Raw genomic sequence first — 19,054 nt, forward strand, 5'->3', positions numbered from 1 at the left:
TTCTGTTGCTCACTGGGTTGATTATCGAAGTATCTAGCTTGTGAGATGTGAGAAACCGCCGATCAAAGTTTTTCCCATGGAGAGGGTTTGTTTTGTGTTTTATGTTTTTTGAACTGTTTATTTTAATGACTTTTGGTTTACATTGACAATTATTTTTCACCTTTTTAATAATACATTTTTCAATCTTATCAAAATTTTATACAATAAATTAAAAACATATATTTGTTAATAAATACAGACGATCAACTTGTGCATCGCACGGGAAAAAAATTTAATAGCTAGATAAATATCAATACTTAGAATTTATTTCTAAAAACTAATTAAAATAAATAATTTATATCTTTATCTACCATCGAAGTCTGTAAGAGTTACATCATTAAATGAAACCCTTTCCTCAACAACATGGTTAATTAGTGGTGCTTGAGTGAAAGCAGGTTGTTTTGGAGGGTGAAGATCTGAAATCTCATTGTTAAGCATTGAAACAATAGTAGACATAGTAGGCCTATCTTTAGCATATTCTTGGACGCATAGCAATCCAACATGTATGCATTTCCATATTTCTTTCTCATTCTTTGAGTTTAATTTTGAATTTGAAATAATCTTGTCTAATAAGCTCCAAATATTGCCTTCGTTCCATAGTCTCCACGCCTGTAAACAAAAAAACAACTTTGCTTAAATTAACCAACCTAACTTGACCCAAAATTTTTAACTCAAAGCTTCTAAAAAGTTCAATTGCCTCAATTCGATATAAATAAAAATTACATAAATTCTCTTGATTAGGCTCAACTTCAAGCTTAATTATAATTTGTATTCAAGCCCAAGTTAAATTTGCAAGCTACTCAATTAAAGTATTAAGGTTTCTCAAATTCAGCTTGCAAGAAAAATAAGTCAAGTATTAATATTCTTAAATTTAGCTCACATGATAGTTGGACTCAACAATTATTGAGCTGAAATCAAGTTTTCTCGAACCAAACCCATCTTGCAAGTACAGCTTCTTACACCCCAGTTTTTAATTCTCTCAATTGGCATAGTTGTTGTTGCAACTTACACAAAAACGTAAGTTTAAGTGTATTTAAATGTGTATTATCATCCAAATTAAAAGTTTAGAGGAATTACGAATAGTAGTAGAAATTATATAAAAAAAATTATCTTATAAACTTACGTATCTCAAGAGGCTAAGATCATATTGATAGTTGTAAAAGCTTGTGTTTTTTCTTCCGCTAACAATCTCAAGCAATAGAACTCCAAAGCTGAATACATCTGATTTTTCTGAAAATTGCCCTTGCATTGCATACTCAGGAGACATATAACCGCTGTATTTTAACATTAAAAACAACATCAATTACAACCTTAACTTAAAACTTTTCCACCAGAAAACCCAAATTAAAATTAAGTAATAAAACTATAAAATATATATTTTATTTAACTTTTTAAAACAATAAAATGAGTCCACAAGCCAAACTAAGCCAAACTCGATTTAAGTCTAGACAGGTACTCTTTTTAAGCATCGAACCTGACCCAACAATAAACATATATATACACCATATTTTATTAAAAAAATGAAAAAAGTTAAATGATAGGGACAAAGTTCCAGCTTACTAAGTTTCAACAACCCTTTTAGTGTTGGCTTGATTTTCATTGCCTCCGAAAATCCTAGCTATTCCAAAATCTGAAATTTTTGGGTTTAATTCTTTGTCGAGTAAAACGTTACTTGCTTTTAGATCTTTGTGTATAATCTTCAATCTTGAATCTCTATGAAGATAAAGCAATCCTCAACTAATCCCTTCAATAATGGTGAAGCGCTTTCTCCAATCTAAGACATCTTGTTTAGCTGGATCTATAACAAAAAATAAACAGTATGAACTCCAAGATCAATAATTAATGCCTATAACAGTGGATGTAAACTACAACCATCCTTATATTTTGTACCATATTGTATTCTTTGTGATTATAGATGAAATTAAATTTACGTTAATCAATTGAAGTAAATATTCAACAATGAAAAGAGTTAAAATATTACATTGCTACTATTTAAATCTCATAATATAGCTATATGATATATATTGGTGGACCAAGCCATGACCTATTTCTTGTATACTCTTACACAAGCTTACACTAGACCAGTTTTATTGCTTAAGAAAAAACTTTGAATCGTATTTTTATATTTAATAATTAAATTTTAAGTAGTAATAATAATAATACTTTGGGTCATAATTTCAGTACAAACATAAAAAGAAATAGTTCAAGGCCCAATTCGTACGAACTAAATGAATAATCTAACTTTTGAATTAGTCTGGCTATTTAATTGTTTAGACATATCCATCGATGAGGTTGCATCTCAGCTCAGTTCCGAAAAATGTTTGATACCTTGTGGTGCATATAAGAATTGGGTCACTTGATATATACTTTACGGCACAAGTAATGTTTTTACTTTGTTTCTTCATTTTTGATAACTTTTTAAGAAAATTATATTGAAGATCTAACCTATATGGATTGCACTTACTAAGTCAAATGAGTCGGACTTATCGGATTAGACAGATGAAGTAGTCAAGGACAAGTTTAAGTTATAAAGATAAGGAAATCGATACTAATACTTACTAGATCGAGTGATAAGAAGCTCAATTCCCTTTAAACCACGACACCAATTCAAGTCTTGTGGATGAAGAAAATAGTTCTAAAAGAGTTTGACTCTAGATTTAGTAGTGGAGGTCCAATGTAATTATTGAACAGCGAAAAATTAGAGAAAAATGAAAAAGCATTAAAATAAATTACTAACCAAAAAGAAAAGTGTCCAAACTTTTGTTGGGCATATACTCGTAGACGAGCATCTTCTCTTCTCCTTCAACAAAACAGCCAAGCAATTTAACCAGATTTCGATGTTGAAGCTTAGAGATCACCACCACTTCATTCATAAATTCTTCCAATCCTTGTCCTGAAGCTTTCGACAATCTCTTCACTGCTATTTCCTTTCCATCATCTAATGTTCCCTGCACACAAATTTCAACTCATAAGACTTGATAGAAAATAGGAAAATGGCATTTCATTGACACTGGATTTGCTGAAAATCGCCATTATTTGTTACCTTGTAAACTGGACCGAAACCACCCTGCCCTAGCTTCTTTGTGTGATGGAAATTGTCGGTCGCGGCGGCGAGTTCTTCCAAATTGAATAGTGGCAGCTGCTGGATTTTAACTCCAATTGAATTTTCTCCTATGTTTTCACTAGAAAACTGGTGTTTGATTTGTTTTCGTTTTTTATTTCTTCCTGAGATAGGATCAAAGTAGTTAGTCCCGAATTAGTAAAAATATTGTTTTTGTCTTGACATTAGTATATAACGATATTAATATGTACAAATACCAACATATTTTGTCCAAGCCCGCCCGAAATAAAATTACTAAGCCCGAGTCTGGCTCATATTAATTTTTTTATTTCATTAAATAAAAAAGTTTAAAAATATAATAAATCAAATATATTTAAAACATAAAAACAAATATTAAAACAAATAAAAATAATACTAAGACAATTCTTAAAACAATACACAAATTAATAATATAATAAAATGGTTATATTAAAAATTTAAAATAATTAAAAATAAAATAAAAAATATATATTAATATATAATTCGGCCGAGCCGGGCGGGCCCGGCCAAAAACCCTTACTGAGGTCTGCCCGCTTTCTAAACAGCCTCGTTTTTTGCCTAAGCCCATTTTTCGGCCTATATTTTACCCAAACCCTCCCATTTTTGGGAGGGCCTTGGCCAGTGGGCCGCCACCCATGATCACTCTACTTATATGACATAAGTTAGTGCTTTTCCTTGCCTAACATTTTTAAAAATTATATTAAAGACCTAATATATATGAATTGTGTACAAGCCCAATTATGCCCGCCCAAACTAAAAGACCAAACCCAACTAAATACAAACCCTAAAGCCCAAATCCTAGCCCCCTGAGAGAAGAGAAAACAAAGAAGACCCTCAAGCCTCAAGAAGACACTCGGCCAACCAAAGGTGGCCACTCAGACCACCACCAAGCATATGCTCCCTCCATGCGTCTGACACACTCATACACTGCAAACACAAACAACAAAAACAGCAACCGCAATAGAGGAATGGGAGCATTTTTTTTATTGTTATTATAATCGGTTATAAAACCGAAGGGAGAAATTTTGTAAAAAGAAAAAGGGAAAAAAAGAACGAACACCAGCAATCAAAAAATATATACAAAAGGTTGATATTCGAGTTTATCTTCTCTGGTTTTTTCATTTCGTTTGAATTCCTTTTCAATTTCTTTTTTATCTGTACTTACAAATCTATTAAACAAAAGTGGGCATAAAGAATAAAAGAAAAGGGAAAGGCTCACCTGAGTTACCTCGTGGCCCGTCTCGGAAGTTTCTTTCCACGGTCGGAATCGGGCATGAAAGGAGTGAAAGTGGGCCTTTTTCTTTCGATTTTCGCGAGCATGGAGGGGTTCATCCTCGGATCTGTTCGAAAGGGGGCTAAAGGTCCCTTCTTGCGCATCACCGGTCACCGGATTTGATGGTGGTGCGGTGGTGCGACGGACGGTCGTGGCCCTTTGGCCAAAGGAAAAGGGAGAGGAAGAGAGTTAAAAGAATTCTCTGTTTCTTTCTAAAAGAAAAAGAATGCAAAAATAAAAAAAAAGATGAAAATTGGCCTTAATAAAAAACATGAAACGGCAGAGTTGTTTTCAAGGCAAAAGTGGGGCATTTGCACTATGGGTCCTTCAGTTTTACTGCCCGCTTTCAACACCCCCTTTGGCTCTTAATTTTGCGCTTTAATTTGGCCCCATGGATTTTACACTAGTCGCATTTTGGTCCTGCATGATATAAAGCGTATAAGGGTGGGGATATTCTCCTTATAAGTCCCTCTTTCTTTGCATGCATTCCATTCGGGTCCTTTCTCTTTTAAATTTGTCCCTTTAATTTAATTTTGTTTTTAATTTGGTCATAAACCTTCTAATGTCAAACTATTTGGCATATTTTGCTTGCTTATTCTTTAGAAAAACATGTATTCTCATCAAACAATTATATATTTTATTTTAGATCTTTTATATATATATATATATTAGTTCTCTTAAAATCATTTTATGAACCATTTATTTAAAACTGATTTATGGTATTCTTTTCAAATTGTTATTGTATATTATTTTAGGTTATGAGTATATTTTCTTAATTAGCTACTTTAAACGGCTTTATTATATATTACTTCAAATTATCTTATATATTATTTATTTTATGATTTTATGTATATACCAGTTATTTTAAAGTTTTACATATCATATATTTTAAATTTATATATATTATGTAGTTAAAATTATTTTATATGTTCAAAGCTTTCACATATAGTTTATTTCAAACTGTTTTATTATTATTTACTTCAAGTTTGTCTATATTATTTATATTCTTATTTATTTATTCGTTTGAATCATTCTTATACACTATTTATTTTAAACTACTTAAGCATCATTTATCCTTATTCTCCATATATTTTATTTATTCAAACTCTTTTTCTATTACTTTTGTTAAGATCGGATTTATAGATTATTTATTTTAAAGCTCTTTATCCACATATCATTTATTTTAAGTTTTCATATGTTGTTTTAATTTTTTTTAAAAAACTATTTACTTAAGGTCAATTTAAGTTTTCATATGTTGTTTTAATTTTTTTAAAAAAACTATTTACTTAAGGTCAATATATATATATTATTTTATTCTATTTTAAATTGGAATCATATATCAACTATCTTAAGTTATTTTATATTATTCACTCTAAATTTGCTTTATAAACTATTTTTAACTTGCTTTTATGAATTATTGTTTTCATTACTTGTTTTAAGTCGTTATATATATACTTTATTTTAAAACCCTATTTATTTATTTTGGAATGTTTTATTATTATTTACTTCAAGATTCTTTACATTATTTGTTTCACACTTTCGTATACACATACATTGTCTATTTTAACCTTATTATAATCTTTTAAAATTATTTTGTATATGGTTGATCTTTCTTTAAAAATTCTTTTTGCATATTATTTATTTATTTATTTAAAACTCATTTATCATCCTTTTAGTTTCGTTTCTTTTTACGTCTTATCCATTTTAATTAACTTTATGCTATTTATTATCTTTTTTGATTATTTAATTCATTTATCTTTGATTATTAATGTTAGTGCGATTACTGCCATTGCATGATTCGTTTATTTGTATTGTCATATTATTGTCATTCACTTGCGTAATATTTTTATCATCATTCTATGTCGCATTACACCTTCATTTCTTATCATCACCCCATAAATCAAGCCTCGTTATATTCATCCAATAAATTGTTTTATGTGAATCCGAACGAATAACACGTCATTTAAATATCAAATTCGCTACTATTAAAAAATATATATAAAAATTTCAAAATAAGGCAATGTTTCGCATTTTGGAACATCGAAGAATTGTGCCCTAACTTACGGGGTTTCAATTCTCTCGTTGGTTCTAAATAGCTAAATATCCTTTTCGAGTTTCAAAACACATGAAATTCTCATTTAAATTGAAAGACGACCTTGTGCTCGAGAATTCATGGTATTGTGTCCTAACTTATGGGATGTGATACTCCGATATCTCGAGATAAGGAAATCTTTAAACAATCGATTTAAGCTAATTCGAGAATTTTAAAATCATTTATTAATAGAAAAGATCGTATTTCAAACCTATTCCCGATTTTCAATTTTCGACATTAAGACACTAACTAATCAATTCGGTACCAATTTTTAGGCGTGTCGGGGGTGCTAATCCTTCCTCGCACGTAACCGACTCCCGAACTCATTCTCTCGAGTTTCGTAGATTAAAAATACTGTTTTAGTAAACTAAAAATTATTTTATTAAAACAAAGGTGATCCGATCACACCTAATAAAGATCGGTGGCGACTCCCGTTTTAATTTTCGCTTTCAAACCAAGTCGATTCCTGTTTTCAAAAAAATGGTTTCGACAGCTTGGCGACTCCACTGGGGAAATCGAGAGTCGAGCCTTAAATTGATTATTTATTGTCTTTCGTCAAAAATTAAAAATCGGTTTTTTGCATTACCTATTGTCTGTTACGTTCGTGGCTTTCTTCATAATATGCTGCTTTAAGTAGTTTAAATATTTGATGTATCTTTGCATATCGTATTGCATTACCGGTCAACTTCACCCTCTTAAGTGGAAGTAAGAAACTACTCCTTCGTGAGGTCTTCACCTCCGTATAGGATAGTGGATCGCTTTCGGGATACATCCGTACCTGCGTCTTCGTGAGGTTTTCATCTCCGTATAGCCGTAGGGAAATGTATTCCCCTGAATCGAACTCGGTCTGTTGTCTGTATGAACCTATAAGCTTAATTCTCCTTAAACAACAACATAAATTCAAGTATTGTGGATGAAAAAAATAATTCTCGAAGAACTTTACCTCTCGTTTAGAGTTTAACTTAATTGAACTCTAAATTTAATTGAGGTCCAATATAACGATCGAGTACCAAAAAATCACTAATAAAAAAGATTAGAATAAGTTACTAACCAAAGAGAAACGCGTCCAAACTTTTGTTAGGCATGTACTTATAGATCAGCATCTTCTCTTCTCCGTCAACACAACACCCAAATAATCTAGCCAGATTTGGATGTTGGAGCTTTGAAATCACCACTTTATTCATAAATCCTTCCAACCCTTACCCCAAACCTTTTGACAATCGCTTAAATGCTCTTTCCTTTTCATCATCTAATGTTCCCAGCACACAAAATTTGGTTCATAAGACTTGGTAGAAAGAAAATGTCATTTCATCGATCATGTATTTTCTGGAAATCACCACCATTGTTTATTACCCTGTAAACTGGACAAAAGCCACCTTGCCTTAGCTTTTTGCGTGATGGAAGTTGTTTATCATGGTGGCGAGTTCTATGAAACTAGATAGTGGCAACTGTTGGAGTTTAACTTCGATTGAATTTTCTCCTATATTTTCACTATAAAATTGGTGTTCGATCTATTTACAAGTTGATCTAACTATGGACTGAGTTTTTTCGTAAGAAAATTCGATGAAGCTCAAAATAAGATAACTAATGATAATTTCTTAAAGTGATGGGACAGTGAAAGAAAGTCATTTATCACCTCATGCCTGGATATTTTCGTAAAAAAGTTACCCTCATGAAAGATAATTAGAATTACTACTCTTATGTTTGTAAAGATTTGAAAGCCCCAAATGCATGGTGTCATAACCTTTCCTTTTTCTTCTTTTTTTTTTTGTAATTTTCTTTCTTTCTTCTTCCTTTTCTTTTTGCATGCCCTCTGCAATTCATACCCCACTCATAAAATGAGCAAATGAAGCACCAATAATGATGTTGAAGATTTACTTCACTTACTATAACAAAATAATCTAATTAATTTTAACAATTTTTTATTTGTTGCTGATTTTTAGAGATTATGAATATTTTAATAGTCTAGTTTTAGTCAATAGTTGTTGTTTTTCTATATAAACACTGGTTTTCAGTTTAATAAATGAAAACACTTTCCATAAAAATTATTTATATTTTCCTTTTGATTTTGTTGTTTTCTTTTTACAATAAATTTTTCATCAAAAACTCTAATAAATAGGTATCATAGCTTTTTTCTTGAGGGACCTGTAATTAAGGGAAATGTTTTGTCTCTTTCTTCTTCTATAGATTTAGAAATCTCTTTCACTGCACTTGCACCACATGTTTTCAATGGTAAAGGTTACCATGTTTGGGCAGTAAGGATGGAGACTCATCTAGAGGAAAATGATTTCTGGAAAGTCGTGGAGAAGGACTACAAAGTTCCTTCATTACCTGTCAATCCGGCTATAGCACAAATCAAGAATCACAACGAGAGAATCAAGAAAATCAGAGGCAAAGAGCTACATTATTTGTTGCAGCCTGTTAACGTACTCAGTTGAGAAGTAAACAGACTTCATTTCACTTACAAAAGAAGAATAATCTGAGTATTTAATACAGAAAGTCATTAACTAACAGCTAACTGACTAACCATTTAACAACTGAACCTAACTAACTATCTTAACTAACTTTTACAATTAATGCTTATTATATTCCATAACATGTCCCATGCTTATCGACTTCTCCTGTTTCTTCATGTCATCACCTCCTATGGAAACAACTCTAAGCCTTCTTCTAAATTTGTTGAACAACCCTATTGATAAGGGCTTGGTCAAGATATCAGCAATCTAATCTTGTCCAAATACATGACCTACTTAAAAAGACCCATTTGTAACCTTTTCTCTGACAAATAATAAGTCTAATTCAACGTGTTTGAATTTGGAGTGCATGACAGGGTTGCTTGTTACAGCAACCACGGCTGAGCTATCACACCAAACCAGTGCTTCGTTTTGAGCTGAAACACCGAGTTCAGACAACAATGATTGAATCCAAACTATTTTTGCAGTGACATGGGCCAGACTTCTATATTCTTCCTCTGCGGTAGATCTCGACACTACTTGTTGCTTCCTGGAGCTCCATGAAATTGGATTTCCTCCAAGAAAGACACAAAACCCTGAGCTTGACCGGCGATCATTAGTGTCCGATCCCCAACTTACATCGAAATAGCCTTCAAAAAGGAACTTTGAGGTTCGGGTGAACTGTAACCCATAATCTAGTGTCCCTTGCAAGTACCTTAGAATCCGTTTGATAGCTTTGAAATGTGTATCCAAGGGTTTGTGCATAAACTGACAAGCCTTGTTCACAGAAAAGGCAATGTCTGGCCTTGTTATTACCACATATTGTAAGGCACCCACAATACTTCTGAATTAGCGTTCATCCTCAATCAGGGCTTCCTTCGTGAGCTGCAATTGACAAGTGGTCATTATTGGGGTAGGAGAAGCTTTCGACCTATCCATGGGAGCTCGTTGAAGTAAGTCCAAGATGTACTTCTTCTGACTCAAGAAAACACCATTCGAGTATGAGTTACTTCAATTCCAAGAAAATAGCTCAACTGGCCCAAGTCTTTCAAAGAAAAGTGAACATCAAGGTGTTTGACAAACTGATCAATGCCAAAAGAGTCAATGCCAGTGATTATTATGTCATCAACATATACTAAAACATAGAGTAGTTGGGATCCTGCTTGTAATAGCCTAAATTTTTAGTGGTGTCGGAACAGTGATTCGGGATCACTAAATCCGACAAATGAGTAGAAAATATTAATAATTTAGTGAATATAAGTTAAATGTGAAGTTAGGAAAATTTTTGAAATAGCGAATAGTGTACTAGAAATAAAAATTTTAAAAATTAGAATCGGAAATGAGATATCGAGAGTTTGAAAATGTAAAACGAGCCATAAATATTTTTATAAATATTTATGGAGTGTTAATAAGTTAGTATTAAAGTTTCGTTAAGAAATTTTAAAGTTTCGATAGTTAATTGAATAAAAAGGATTAAATTGTAACAAATGTAAAATTATAGGAAATGATTAAATAGCTTAAATGATAAAAGAAGAGGGTTTAAAAGGCAAATAGACCCAAGGTCTATTTGGGCTGGACGGTAAGGTGCATGAAATCAGCAGGAAAATTGATGAATTAAGGGCAAAATTGGAATATTGCAAAATTTACTTAATAAACTAGGACTAAAGTGGAATTATCTAGAATTCTCATTATTTTTCTGCATTCTCATCAGCAAAAACACCATAGAAGGGTTTTATTAAGCTGATTTTTCATATTTTTACTGCAAGTAAGTTCAATTCTTGATTATTTCTTGAAATTTTTGTGTTTTTATGAATTTTACAACTAGGTCCACTTGTTGAATTCATTAGTTTTTGATTCTATGAAAGAAATTGGAAGTTTTTATGAATATGTGTTGGAATTATATGATGATTTAGCATGTAATTAGAGTTTAAATTGTTTATATGCTGATTTTATTGAAAGAATTGAATAGAAAGTGAATGTTTTGGGACCTAATGGTGAAAGAGTTTGAAGTTAGGTTTTTATGTGGAAATTATGAATTTAAATAATTGTAAAATAACTTATAATGTCTAGGTAAAGCATTAATTGATAAAAATTAGCTTCGTTGAGGGATTAATTGAGCAAGGACTAAATTGTATGAACTGTGAAATTTGGGGCAAAAATTGAAATCAACATTTGCACTAAAACAGTTTTGGATAGCAGCAGTAGTCTAACTTTGAAAAATCACCATAAATTGTAAAAATCGAATTAGAAGATTAAAGAAATATGAAATTAAAGCTTATTGAGTCTAGTTTCTCATAAAAGAAACGGTGTAAGCAACGGAATTGTAGATCATGAGATATAATAGATTTTGTGAGACAATGTCAGAATGATTTCGGGTTCCCCTATTCTGACTTTGGAAAATCATAAAAAATTGGACAAAAATAATTAGGGGTTTAAATTTATATTTTTAAAATCCTTAATGAGTCTATTTTCAATAGAAACAAACATGGACATCATCTAAATTCTGTACGAAGAGATAATTAATTTTTAGTGAAGAAGGGTCGGAATTGTCAGACAGCAGAATAGGGGTGACTTTAAAGAATAAACTGTACTTATTGGCTAAACCAAAAATTCTAAAAATTTTATGATAAGAAGATATATGAGTCTAGTTTTAGGGAAAATTAGTGGATCCTAATTTGGAGTTCTGTAGCTAAAGATAATAATTTAGTGACTATGGCACTGATGGACAGCATTGGAATATACATAAGTAAATAATGAAATTATAGATAATATTACTTATAAGCGGGTTGAAGATGAAGTCAATACTGATAAGTGAATGATTTTACAATGATAGATCGAGAACCCAAAGCAAGTCGAGGAAAAGAAAAAGTAGCTGATTAGTCCATGAACTTTCACAAATTTGGCAAATCGACCCCGGTAAGTTCATATGGTTGAAGTTTAATAATTATAAGTTAATTTTATGAATTATATAATGTAATATGTATGATGAAATATATTTATTGATAAATAGAGAATAAAATAACAATACGAAAATTGAATAAATGATTAAATTGAGCGGAATGTCGAATTTGAGTACTTCTGATCAGTGACAAGTGATAAGTGGTAGTCTCAGCTACACTTATCTGATCAGTGATAAGTGACAAGCGACAAGCGACAAGTGATAAGTGGTAGCTTTAGCTACACTTATCTGATCAGTGACAAGTGATAAGTGATAAGTGGTAGTTTTAGCTACAATTATCTCATCAGTGACAAGTGATAAATGTGATCAGTGTAAGACCGTGGCTGGACTATGACTTCAAAAGGTGATAAGTGATCATACGGAAGACCATAGTTATACTATGGCAAAGTGAAAGTGAAGTACTCAATTTTCCGTAACCATTCCCTAATTTGGTTAAAGAATGATATGTGACAAATGGGCCCAAAAGAATTAAAGGAAATGGATAAGTGGTAGTAAGTTTATACAAGGGAATTCACCAATGGCTGTGGTTGACAGGTGAACTTAATAATTGTGTATATTGTATAAGTGTATAAATATTTGGTAAGATTTATGCTTTATACCTATGAACTTACTAAGCTTCTATAAGCTTACATGAGTGTAATCAATGTCTCTTGTAGATTGACGTGGAAGTATACGGAGGATCGGATCAACACAGAGGATCACACTATCCAGATTATCTCCGGTAGCTTTTGTAAATTTCTTTTTGATTTATATGGCATGTATAAGGTTTGATGATTATATAAATACTAAGGCTTGTTTAAGAAATATACATTAAAGTAAAGAATGATGAATATGTTAAATAGTATAATTATAATAGTAGTATAATTTGGTATCAAATTGATTGAAATGAATTGGTTGGTTGGATTGGTCTCGGTTTTAAAATTTGCAGGGAAGGTTAGATATTTATAAAGGGGTTATATTGAGCAAAAAAAAAAACTTTGGGATTTTGCAAAAAATTCCTTATGGTTTCGATTTAATTCTGGTTTGGTCTCGAAGTATGTTTTGGGCTCTGGAGGCCCATTTAAATGACGCCATGACATGTTTTAGTAAATGAATAATATTTAACTCGTATTAATAGAAAATTAATTCGGTAAACTCCGGTAATGCCTCCTACCCTATTCCGGCGATGAATACGGGTAAGGGGTGTTACGCTGCTCGTCGAATGAAGAGAGAATTGTCAGCTTTAGAGGCTACAAACTTAGTAGCCAACAAAAACTTTCGAAGTTTGTAAAACCATGCTCGAGGTGCCTGTTTAAGGCCATAAAGAGCCTTTTGTAGTCTGCAGACAAGCTGTTGACCATCATTTCGTTGTTGCTCAAATCTTGGTGGCTGTGTCATATAAATCTCCTCATGCAAGTCCTATTCAAAAACACGTTGTTGATGTCTACTTGTCTGAGGGACTACCCTAGAGAAACAACAAGGACCAGCACTACCCAGTTCGTTGTTGGCTTGACCACAGGGCTGAAGGTCTCTGAAAAATCGATACTTGCCTCTTCTAGATATCCCTTAACAATCAACCGTCCTTTGTATCGAGCTACTGATCCATCTACATGTCTTTTAACCTTGAAAATCCATTTGCAACCAACACCTCAATGGCCTGCAGGTAGAGGTATAAGGTCTCATATGTTATTGGTCATTAAGGCATCATATCCTGCTTGTGTAGCTGCAGTCCAGGCAAGACTTTTAAAGGCCTCAGCAATGTTAGATGGCTCATTTTCTTCCAAGGTAGAGGAGAAAAGTTTTGGTTTAAAAATGCCATTCTTCAATCGAGTGCGCATAGGATGGCAGTTGATAGGAGAAGATGACCTTGCAGGAATGACATCTGGAGCACCAGATGTAGGTGAACTAGCCATCGTAGAAGAATCCCTATGTGAAGGTAATAAACTAGGAGATCGTATGATAGAAGGAGGTTGGGTTGAAGCTGGGGTAGGGAGAGCTTCAAGTGAATGTAAGGAACCAGGAGAAAGAGGACTAGTCGATGCCACCATAGGAACGTAAGAACTTTGATGAAGGAACCTAACAGAAGCCAAGCTTGTTGGTAAAGGAAAGCCAGCCTGAAACGGAAAATGTGTCTCATCAAACAGGACATGACGAGAGAAAAACATATGACCATCTTCAGTAAGGCATTTTTAACATTTCTGGTTAGAACCAAACCCGAGAAAAACACACTTCTAAGATCGAAATTGTAGCTTATGGTGCTGAAAGGGCCTTAGGTAAGGAAAACACGCACTCCCAAACATTTTTAGTTGAGAATAGTCGGGTTGAGCTTTATATAGCCTCTCATAAGGAGTTTGATTTTGCAAAACAGGCGTTGGTAACCTTGTTGATCAGATGAGCTGCATGAGAAAAGGCAGTTGACCAGTACTCCAAAGGCATGGATGCCCGAGCTAGTAATGTGAGCCCCATGTCAACGATATGTCGATGTCTCCTTTAAGCAACCCCCTTTCGTTCTGAGGTATAAATACAAGTTATTCAATGTTGAATACCAAGTTGAGAGAGCTTAGTGGACAAAGAACGACACTCGCCCCCCAGTCTATCTGTAGCATTTTGATAGGCTTTCCAAATTACACTTGAACCATTTTTGTGAAAATAAAAGAAACAACGAAAAACCTCAGACTTGTTTTTAAGAAAATATAGCCAAGTATGTCTGCTATACATATCAACAAAGGAAACATAATAAGAGAAACCACTTGATGGCACATGTGCTGGTCTCCAAAAATCAGATGCTACCAATTCAAAAAGAAATGAGTATACTGTTTGTGAAGCACTGAAAGGTAACTTGTGAGATTTGCCCAATTTACAAGGTGTACACATAAAATGCAAGATGCTATGCTTGAAAGACACATTACAAAAACGTAGAACACGAGCAAGTGTATTATGGCAGGGATGTCCAAGTCTGTTATGCCACAACTCAAAAGAGGAAGGAGCCTGTATGTTGCACAAAAGAGTAGACCCTGAGCTTTAAGTAGGACCAGGCTTATGTGAAGCAGCTCGAGAGAAGTCAAACCTATACGAGCCATTATGCATGTGGCCCTCCAGTAGAGTCCTCCCTATCCGAATGTCCTTCACAAAACACAAAAAGGGATGAAACTCAAAATAGACTGAATTATCTCTTGCAAACTGCCCTACAGATATCAATTTTTTATAAACTGTAGGAACATATAGTATATTTTTGAGGTGTAACAACCGAGAACCAGCCATATGAGTCTATATTAGCTAGAGAAACAGGCTCACCATTACCCATGAAAACTTGACTTGTACTTGTGTAAGGAGAAGCATTGGTAAGACTAGCCATGGTTGGGGTGATATGGTTAGTTGCACCAGAATCAGGGTACCAGGTTTGAGTAGGAAATGAGGAAGATGGAGCTCGAGAGGACGAGTGAGGAGCTACAAAGGAAGGCTGTGAAAACGAGCCACAACAGTGAGTCGATGAGCAATGGGATGTAAGAGACTCATTAAGCTGATGATAATTGATTGACATTGAGGGACTCGAACCAAGACCAGAAAAATTCTCATCAAATCTGTGATAACGCGTTTGCACTATATGTTCTATTTTACCACATAGCTGACACTGTAGTTTAAAACGAGACTACCCACGACCTGAACCACAAGCTCAACCACGAGACCACCAACGACCTTGACCCCTGTGTCTTTAATGAGAACCACGATTGGAATCTAAACCAAATATCATGTTGTCGAGATTACCTTGCTGTGACCAAGACACCAAGTTAACTTGCAAAGGCACTTTTATCAATAGGGTCAATTGTCGTGCTTCACAATCAAGAAGCATTTCAGTGACCAGTTCAAGACTCATGGGAGTGGTAGAAGGAAAGACTCGAATGGACTCAAATTCGATGGAGAGACCTGCCAAGATAATGCTGACCTGTTCTTGTTCAGTAACTAGGCTACCAACTGCAGTCAGACTGTCACTTAGACTCTTGACCTTGGACAGGTAATCTTTGATAGTAAGATTTGTTTTCTTGATCGAGTATAGTGCATGGCACATACTCGAGATCTTGATATTGGACTTGGCACCAAACTTTTTGTCAATGGTTGTCCAAATGTCAAAGCTGGTCTTGGCCGCTGTTAGATGCACTAAGATTTCATCTGTGACTGTGGACAAGAGCCAATAGGCTAAGAACTTATCCTGCTTTTTATGCACAATGAACGTAGGATTATCAACATGCTGACCATCAGTCCAAGGTAGGAAAGGGGAAGGAGGAAGAGCAGTGCCTAAGACAAACCCTTCAAGACCATAACCTTCGAGAATCAACAGCAGCTGGTGCTTCCATAAAAGAAAATTATGCTTACTGAGTTTAATAGTTTCATGTTTGGAAAAGTAATGGACATCAGATAAAGGCTGTCAGGACCATGCTGATGGCTGCTTCACCAATATTGGTGAATGCCAAGGCGTGTTAACTATTGGGACGGTGCCTGTTGCCATGAACACGAGGAACCAGGAAAACAATTATACCAAAGAATCCATGGCTCTTGATACCATGTTAACGTACTTAGTTGAGAAGTAAACTGACTTCATTTCACTTACAAAAGAAGAATAATCCGAGTATTTAATACAAAAAGTCATTAACTAACTGCTAATTGACTAACCATTTAACAACTGAACCCAACAAACTATCTTAACTAACTTTTACAATTAATGCTTATTATATTCCATAACACAGCCTCATCTGATATCTTTCTCAGAATCATGACAAAGAAATCAACCTTTGAAGTATGGAATTTCTTGAAGGAGTATGAAGGAGATGAAAAGAATAAAGGCATGAAAATGCTAAACCTGATTAGAGAAATAGAACTCCAAAACATGAAGAACTCCGAGATGGTGAAAGAGTACTTTGACAAATTGCTTGTAATTGCTTCCAATCCTTACCCCGAAGCTTTCGACAATCTCTTCACTGCTATTTCCTTTCCATCATCTAATGTTCTCTATACACAAAATACAACTCACAAGACTTGATAAAAAAAAGGAAAATGCCATTTCATTGACACTGGATTTGCTGAAAATCACCATTATTTATTACCTTGTAAACTGGACCGAAACCACCCTGCCCTAGCTTTTTTGTGTGACGGAAATTGTCCATCGCGGCGGCGAGTTCTTTGAAATTGAATAGTGGCATCTGCTGGAGTTTAACTCCAATTGAATTTTCTCCTATATTTTCACTAGAAAGCTGATGTTTGATCTGCTTTCGTTTTTCATTTCTTCTTGAGATAGGATCAAAGTAGTTAGTACCGCATTGATAGATATATTATTGTTGTCTTGACATTGATATGTAACGATATCAATATGTACCAATACCAGCATGTTTCAATATATCGTTTCAGATTTATCAGTATTTTCTACATATATATTTCTAGTTTAATTTGTAATTTCTTAATAAATTATTTATACATATAAATATTTTTCATATGTACTACCTTTATATTTAGCTATCCTACACCATAAGAAGAGCGTAGAAATTGTAATAATGAGTATGCCCGCAATTACTGTTGTAATAACAATGATCTTACTACTTTTCACTTTATCTGCAAATAGAAAAACTTGGTTAATAACTTCAACCCAAAAAGGCAGATATTGACGCAATTTATCAAACACATGATCGACACTAAGAAAATTTACCCAGTTCCGAAAATGGCAGACGAATGTAAAGATCGACGCCGCTAGCGGAGAATTTCTGGACATCAATCAAATCTCCACTCCACAACATGCAACCAATGCCATCATCATACGCATAAGCCACGCACGAACTTCATGTTCATGCATTGGTCTTTGCACTGACCGTTACTTATTGATGACGGATGTGGAAATGCTGGCACTTTCATCCTCTTCATCTCCAAAAACCCATCATCACCTTGGCCTGCTCCACTGCCATTGTTGTTATCTCTTTGGCACTGCAAAGGGGTAGTCCTAAAACATCCACTACTCCAATTACCTCTACTCCATTCCTCTATATTCCTAGGCTTAAACCCCTTTAAGCAACTGCAAATGGGTCGTCTCGATGAATCGCATATTCCAAATGCCCCACAGTATCCATAAACATCACAATTTGTTTGATAACTAGAGTACTTGAATATCCAGTTCCCTTTCCCCGCATCCCATTTCCATTCAGTGAATTTTCCTTGAGAATCTAATTCACCGTATATCAACATAGAGTCATTAGAAATTTCGTAAGTCATATAGTACGGTTGTTGTGGATTATCTGCAACAACATCAAACCCTTCAAGATAAGCAGTGTACTTATCTATTAAGCCAATAAAGGTATTCCCATTCCATGGACCGGTCCGATAATAGAGCTCGTTATTCTTTCTAATGATGCCCTCTGGGCTGTTGAAAGGTTCAAGGCTAAGAGAAAAGTTACCATCAGATGGTTCATCAATGCTTTTCCATGATTTCAGCTCTACTTTACGACCCTTTTTAACATCAGTACTGATCTTCATAGTTTCAATGAATGCATTAGAAGGATCTTCGAAACTCTCACATAAGCTGCTTGCTCCATCCTCACCATTACTAAGGACAAGGTTTCCAGAGTCTAAAAGCTGGGCAGTTGTTGCATTAGGAGCTGTATTGTTAACATGTGATGACCAAAGAACCTCAGCTTTTCCATTGGAAACAACAAGGCTGCAATCATCTAATATGTTGAGAATCCCAGAAGAGTCTTCGAGAAGCCTGTTTCTATTTGCTACCCACACAACAGTTTGTACGGGGATTTGATTGTAGAGAATCCCTACATAACGATTGCTGGAGTTAGCCAAGCTGAAGAATCCCAATCGGAAAACACCATTCTGAGAGATTATAACATCAGGGTCTTTGATGGATTTTGATGGTGTTATTGTGTCTAAAGCAGTGGCAAATAGTAAGTAAAAACAAGATATTAAAGCTAGTAAAACAGAGCAGCTAATAGTTTTTCCCATAATCTCTTCCCAGAACTTGGAAGAGACGCTATGATGTATGAATGATATTTAACTTAAATTTTTTTTTCACTTAAAAAAAGAGTGATTTTGATATGATGTAATGATATTTCAAGGTAGCTGCAAATGTTTACATCAAGATTTGAATTTTCTTCAAGCACTAATCACTACCTAT

At 34.0% G+C, this 19,054-nt stretch overlaps 1 protein-coding gene and 1 pseudogene across 1 annotated transcript; both read right to left on the reverse strand.

The window, feature by feature from the left end:
* Window positions 1–320: 320 nt before the first annotated feature.
* LOC128280925 (G-type lectin S-receptor-like serine/threonine-protein kinase At1g11330) lies at window positions 321–9,722 on the reverse strand (annotated as a pseudogene).
* A 7,552-nt stretch (window positions 9,723–17,274) lies between these two features.
* LOC128296253 (G-type lectin S-receptor-like serine/threonine-protein kinase At1g11330) lies at window positions 17,275–18,948 on the reverse strand. The gene is made up of 2 exons (XM_053031379.1): window positions 17,591–18,948; window positions 17,275–17,496 (listed from the first exon to the last, which is right to left on the reverse strand). Exon 1 carries the CDS (start codon window positions 18,880–18,882, stop codon window positions 17,695–17,697), a length of 1,188 nt encoding a protein of 395 aa, XP_052887339.1. The 5' UTR covers window positions 18,883–18,948; the 3' UTR covers window positions 17,275–17,496; window positions 17,591–17,694.
* Window positions 18,949–19,054: the final 106 nt, after the last annotated feature.

The sequence above is a fragment of the Gossypium arboreum genome, chromosome 1, assembly GCF_025698485.1.
Source record: "Gossypium arboreum isolate Shixiya-1 chromosome 1, ASM2569848v2, whole genome shotgun sequence".
Classification (NCBI taxonomy): domain Eukaryota; kingdom Viridiplantae; phylum Streptophyta; class Magnoliopsida; order Malvales; family Malvaceae; genus Gossypium; species Gossypium arboreum.